General features: G+C 39.6%; 1 protein-coding gene across 1 annotated transcript in view; it reads right to left on the bottom strand.

Annotated features, from left to right (window-relative positions):
- Positions 1-527: 527 nt before the first annotated feature.
- LAMA1 (laminin subunit alpha 1) overlaps positions 528-6,922 on the bottom strand; it is a 219,718-nt gene continuing 213,323 nt past the window's right edge. The window contains exons 62-63 of the mRNA XM_069731077.1: positions 6,154-6,376; positions 528-1,180 (exon numbers count right to left, since the gene is read on the bottom strand). Of these exons, the coding sequence (XP_069587178.1) occupies positions 1,020-1,180; positions 6,154-6,376 (384 nt within the window). The 3' untranslated portion in view covers positions 528-1,019. The remainder of the gene's footprint in view (positions 1,181-6,153; positions 6,377-6,922) is intronic.

Below are 6,922 nucleotides of genomic sequence, written 5' to 3'. Positions count from 1 at the left end.
TTACTACGATCTGTGATTATAACTAGTGATGAGCGAGTATACTCGTTGCTCGGGTTTTCCCGAGCACGCTGGATGGTCTCCGAGTATTTATGAGTGCTCAGAGATTAAAGATTTTGTTTTTGTGGATACAGATGCATGATTTACGGCTGCTAGCCAGCCTGAGAAGATGTGGGGGTTACCTGGTTGCTAGGAAATCCCCACATGTATTCAAGCTGTCTAGCAGCCATAAATCATGCATCTGCGGCAAGGAAAACTAAATCTCCGAGCAGTCATAAATACTCGGAAATCACCCTAGTGTGCTGGGGAAACCTGAGCAACGTGTACACTCGCTCATCACTAATTATAACGGATGTGTGAATAAATTCATTCTACTCTATGGGTCCGAGTGTAGTAAGAGAAAAAAATCAGTCAGAACTCGGATGTATCATACAGATGTGTGAATGTTGCCATACAAATAAATGTAGTTTTAGGCCCTAATTGAGAATTTCCTACATCAGTGCTATCCAACTATAAAACAAAACACAACGTGAGGAATACAAATCAGCCACTTATTATTGAAATATAAAAGACAGATTTGCAATGTTTTATAATGATCAACACTGAAATAACAGCAAAATTCATCATCATCCAGCAGTAAAGATATGAACAGACACAGTAATAAAACATTCATTAATCCTATTAATATGCTACTGGAGGTATTTGTGTTGCACACAAATTTTAGTTAAGCAAGAATTGGAGAATTGTCTAAAACATTGTTCCTGAGTTGGAAATATGATGTAGAGGTCTTGGAATGTCTTCATAGCACCAATTTCAGTATCTGCTTGTGAGATGCCATCACATAATGATCTGCCAGTACTTTATGGGGCTTCTCAGTCAAGCACAACCCTTTGTCTCAGTTACCAGTCTCTTAGCCTGACATATAGCACAATATCACATGATTTCACATCAGATAACATCGCTCGCTTGATTAATATGCCCTGTGTGTATATCAGTGGTCTAAAGTCAACAATACATCTTTTCTATAATTCTGTTCCTGGGCATGAATGAGGGAATACGCCTCGCATTTCAAATGATTTGCTGAAATCGTTGGCCTCAGTCAGTGTGCCCTTCACCAGTTTCATGTTCTTTATGCAACCACGGAATGAAGTCTGGCTGGTTAGACAGTTCTGCTTCACATCAGCTGCAAGTGAGAAAAGAAATAATGAATTGTCAATGGCATCTATGCTCCAGACCATGACCAAGGCACCACCATGCCCTCTTATATATGATCTTTCCTGCCCCATTGATTAATACAATAGGGCAATGATGCTATTGTGTAAAAACTAACATTGTACATTTACTGAGAACGGAACTATCATATCAAGTCAAAAACAAATGGGATACAACCTGAACTCAAAACATCAAATATGATGAGCTAAAACAGATAAAACCAAGGTGTATTACAACTGTCATCAGTTGCTTCTCTCCATAAAGCAGCAAATCTCATGCTGGATAGCTTCCCATCAACTTCATCTGGTCATTAATGTAAGCGATAATGCTTGGAACTTTGTGGTTGAACAACATATGGGTAAAGTAACTCACTCTCCCTCATGACGAACGTCTTGAAATTAATTGTGCAATTTCGTCAACAAATATAACCACTTGAAGAAGGTGGTGGCCATGGTCATGTGATTGGACATTTAAACAATTTTCATGTGGCATGATGGAATTCAGTGCTGCATTTATTAGTGCTTCAGTCAGTCATTGTCTTATATTGCAATTTTGCAGCGAGCAAACTGGAGCTTGAGTTACTTTGGAATATGCAGCTAATGATGAAACAGCAGCTGATAATCAATGCATGTCACCTACTGAAGGCCTTTGAAGAAGCTGCTAAATATGTCAGTAGAGAGAACTGTGGCATCACTGATGTCATCCCCTTATAATTATATTGGAAAAACGCTCACAAGGATGCAACAAGGGATGGAGAAAAAACAGCAATTGTTACATGTTCATCAATGCTCTGGGGCTGTTGGGGACCCTCGAGGTCAAGGTCACAAGGAATCGAGCATGAAGCTGCATCATGTAACTTTGGTCAATCAGGTGTATCGTTAATTTTAAGAAAAGAGATGACTATTGGATAGCCATTTTAAGACCGCAGCTTTAAAATTAAAATGAGGGATTTTTTTTTTTGTCTTCTGAAAGGCAGTCAAAATTGAAGCACTATGAGGAAAAGCTGTGTTCCCTGTTTAGTAAAGCTTTTACAGAACAGATGCACATTTGACCAAGATACCTTCCTCCACTACCTGTGCAGCCAGCAGTTCATCTCCTATACCAGCGGTCCAAAAGTATTATCAGCTGCTGTGCCAATTTGATGTACATCAGCAAAGAGTTATGCACTGCCTGAACAGACAGGCTCAGTCAAACCTGGACACTGTTTTATCTCCAGAAGATACCTTAAGCCCCAATCTATGGACATCTGTATCAGCGAATTGGACCAGTGGCAAGAACAGTCTCAGTTGGCCATATGTACTGTCTTGTCCGTCCTCTAGTAAACTGTCAAAGAGGGTATTCTGGACAGCAGGAGGCTTTGTGACCCCAAAGTAGACCAGACTGTGTTCCACAAGTGTGGAAAACCTTACATTTGTCAAAATTATTCAAGAATGAAAAAGTACCCATTTTCATTCACCTACAACTGATGCCAATTATTAGATTGGCCATAGCATCTGCCTGCCTATTCATTGTGTTTCGTTGTGGCACTTAGGCCCTCAAACAGTCATTCATCCCATACATTCCATCATGTTATATCTATACTGTGCTACTTCTGCTGCTGCCAGTGCTGGCCCTACACAGCCAGACACCCCATTGTCTGTCCTTTCATATTCTGTATTATATCTCTGCCAATAGAAATCCACAGATTTCGTGCCTGTCCAATGTATTCAATAGCTAAAGGATAAGTTCACATACGGTATTTGCTGTATTTTTTTTCTTCAGCAAAAACTGAGTGCTTGGCAGGAAAGAAGCTGCAACAAAAACTCAGGTTTTTCCATGTTTTTTGCGGCGTTTCTGGTGAATGTTTTCATGCTTTTTCTTCATTCAATTCAATGGATGAAAAATGCTGAAAAAATGCTGAAAAAAGTGACATGCTCTATGTCCAAAAAACATGCAAAGCACAAAATACTGATGACAAAAAAACAAGCTGTGTGCATGAGATTTCTGAAATATCATAGACATAGCTGATACTGTAAAACACACCTGAAAATTAGCATAAAAAACGTAGCAAAAACGCCCAAGTTTGAACTGCTGTTGTTGGGGTTTATAGTACCGCCATAAACAATCAAATATCTCCTTCCCTGTTCTCCCAAATTCTATACTGTATGGCTGCTGGGCTGCTGCAGCTAACATTGGGTTCTGCAGCTATACTCTACTGCTGCTGCCAGGGATGCCAGTGCTGGACAACTCCTTGCCTGTCCGATCATATTCTGTACTGTGCAGCTTCTACAGTGTGATATTGCCAAGCTGTTGGTTACTTCCTATTATTAGGAAGGCAGAAAAAATCCAGCACCCAGAACGTTTTAAAATAGTGCTTAATTGGTGCAAATTAAAAATGTCAAGAGGATGTCATGAGAGACAAAAAAGGTGTCCACCACTAGAAAAGGGAGGTGCTACAAGAAAACGTGCTTCAGCAAGAACTCCATAATCATAGTTTTCCTGTAGCACCCCCGTTTCCTAGTGGTGGGCACTTTCTTTGTCTCTCATGATATCTTTTGGAAATTTTTAATTTGTACTAATTAAACATTATTTTTAAGACGTTCTGGATGCTGGACTTTTTCTACTTCCCTGCATGTTTCCTGTGGCACTGCCGTTCTCCGTGCGTTCAACTTCTAAGATGGGCGAGTTGGCTCTTTCTTATATACTTTTTACTTCCTATTAGTATCCATTTACCCATTGAGGTCACTTAAACATTACCAAGACTCTGTTTGTGTAAAACAGCTTGAAAGGGTTTTAATACATTCCTACGAGACAGCACAATCATACACATCTTTTCCAGGCAATTGGAGGTTTTGCAGTATTGCAATTTGTTGGCAAATTCCATTTTTCAGAAAACATTCATCAAAGCTGGCAAATTTGAATTTCAAAAGATTTGATAATCTCTAAAAGTTAGCCTTATGCTCTACTCTACCTTGTTTATATATTCCAACAATAGCTTACATGTACATGAAGTATGAATGCATAGTCTAGAGTTGCAAAAAAAGTCACAACGTGAACTTTTCTTAATTTTCATCGACCAGCAGAGTGAACTTAATTGAACAACAATGACATTTAAATACAGGTCCTTCTCAAAAAATTAGCATATAGTGTTAAATTTCATTATTTACCATAATGTAATGATTACAATTAAACTTTCATATATTATAGATTCATTATCCACCAACTTAAATTTGTCAGGTCTTTTATTGTTTTAATACTGATGATTTTGGCATACAACTCCTGATAACCCAAAAAACCTGTCTCAATAAATTAGCATATCAAGAAAAGGTTCTCTAAACGACCTATTACCCTAATCTTCTGAATCAACTAATTAACTCTAAACACATGCAAAAGATACCTGAGGCTTTTATAAACTCCCTGCCTGGTTCATTACTCAAAACCCCCATCATGGGTAAGACTAGCGACCTGACAGATGTCAAGAAGGCCATCATTGACACCCTCAAGCAAGAGGGTAAGACCCAGAAAGAAATTTCTCAACAAATAGGCTGTTCCCAGAGTGCTGTATCAAGTCACCTCAATGGTAAGTCTGTTGGAAGGAAACAATGTGGCAGAAAACGCTGTACAACGAGAAGAGGAGACCGGACCCTGAGGAAGATTGTGGAGAAGGACCGATTCCAGACCTTGGGGAACCTGAGGAAGCAGTGGACTGAGTCTGGTGTGGAAACATCCAGAGCCACCGTGCACAGGCGTGTGCAGGAAATGGGCTACAGGTGCCGCATTCCCCAGGTAAAGCCACTTTTGAGCTACAGAGAAGCAGCACTGGACTGTTGCTAAGTGGTCCCAAGTACTTTTTTCTGATGAAAGCAAATTTTGCATGTCATTCGGAAATCAAGGTGCCAGAGTCTGGAGGAAGACTGGGGAGAAGGAAATGCCAAAATGCCTGAAGTCCAGTGTCAAGTACCCACAGTCAGTGATGGTGTGGGGTGCCATGTCAGCTGCTGGTGTTGGTCCACTGTGTTTCATCAAGGGCAGGGTCAATGCAGCTAGCTATCAGGAGATTTTGGAGCACTTCATGTTTCCATCGGCTGAAATGCTTTATGGAGATGAAGATTTCATTTTTCAGCACGACCTGGCACCTGCTCACAGTGCCAAAACCACTGGTAAATGGTTTACTGACCATGGTATTACTGTGCTCAATTGGCCTGCCAACTCTCCTGACCTGAACCCCATAGAGAATCTGTGGGATATTGTGAAGAGAAAGTTGAGAGACGCAAGACCCAACACTCTGGATGAGCTTAAGGCCGCTATTGAAGCATCCTGGGCCTCCATAACATCTCAGCAGTGTCACAGGCTGATTGCCTCCATGCCACGCCGCATTGAAGCAGTCATTTCTGCCAAAGGATTCCCGAACAAGTATTGAGTGCATAACTGAACATTATTATTTGATGGTTTTTTTGTTTGTTATTAAAAAACACTTTTATTTGATTGGATGGGTGAAATATGCTAATTTATTGAGACAGGTTTTTTGGGTTATCAGGAGTTGTATGCCAAAATCATCAGTATTAAAACAATAAAAGACCTGACAAATTTCAGTTGGTGGATAATGAATCTATAATATATGAAAGTTTAATTGTAATCATTACATTATGGTAAATAATGAAATTTAACACTATATGCTAATTTTTTGAGAAGGACCTGTAAGTGTCATGGGCTACTCAACTCTATAGCGGCTGATGGGACTCAATGCCCTAAAAAGATGTGTCATTAGTAAGTCATGTCCCTCACTTGTGATTGCAGAATATTCCAGATCTGATCTGTGCATGTAAGCATAACAAGAAGGGTGCACACAATGATAACACTCTGAGATCATATAACTTAAGAGAACAGAAGATAAGCTGCTATCTGTGAACAGATATGAACTCTTGCTGCTGTGTGAATGTTAAATCCATTCGGTAAATATCTTACCTGGGTAACCTCCAACATATACGGGATTGTTTGTGTCTGCAGAGGTTGACTGCACATGAGGACTCTCGACCTGCACTGTGTGTCCATCAACTGTAAGGATGATTTTGTGCTTAACCTTATTGGCCTGAATTTGGTGCCATTTTCCATCACATAATGAGCCAGAGTCTTCTCGTTTGTAAACTGCTGTTATTCTGGCAGCTCCATTGTTTACATGGAATAAAACCTGTCGCACACGAAACACACTGAGAATGAAATCAACTGCTCTCTACCGCTCCATCATGGAATAATTTTACCAAGCAATACAACTGAATTAGTGACTTTGTACGTTGATACTTTTCTAACATCTTTATATTATACTATTTTGACATCTGTAGGTCCTTTTCATTGTGAGAACACTGACACTTTGTCCCCACTGGATAGATGACACATGGGTGTGATAATTGTCAAAAAGAAAATTTGGATTTGGAACAAGTGAAAGGCATTCAGTGTTCTCTTTAAACAGCAATCATCATTTTCATTTCAGAAATTATTATTAGCAAGCAGAAAAATACGAAAAATTATAATATATCTTATCTGCTTCTTTCTCCTCCAGGACTAATCTTTCATTTTCAAAATTCTCAATGCAAGGGTAAAATCTGTATTCAGAGAAGACAGCTTGTTACATTACTGAGATAGGAGATGACAGTTGGTATTTACATGATTCTATGTAGAAGGGAGGTATGAAGAGAAAGGAGGTCCTAGAGGCAGAGCTTCTCCTTCCTCACTTCTT

The sequence above is a fragment of the Ranitomeya imitator genome, chromosome 6, assembly GCF_032444005.1.
Source record: "Ranitomeya imitator isolate aRanImi1 chromosome 6, aRanImi1.pri, whole genome shotgun sequence".
Taxonomy (NCBI): domain Eukaryota; kingdom Metazoa; phylum Chordata; class Amphibia; order Anura; family Dendrobatidae; genus Ranitomeya; species Ranitomeya imitator.
This window is presented reverse-complemented; position numbering and strand designations above follow the sequence as displayed.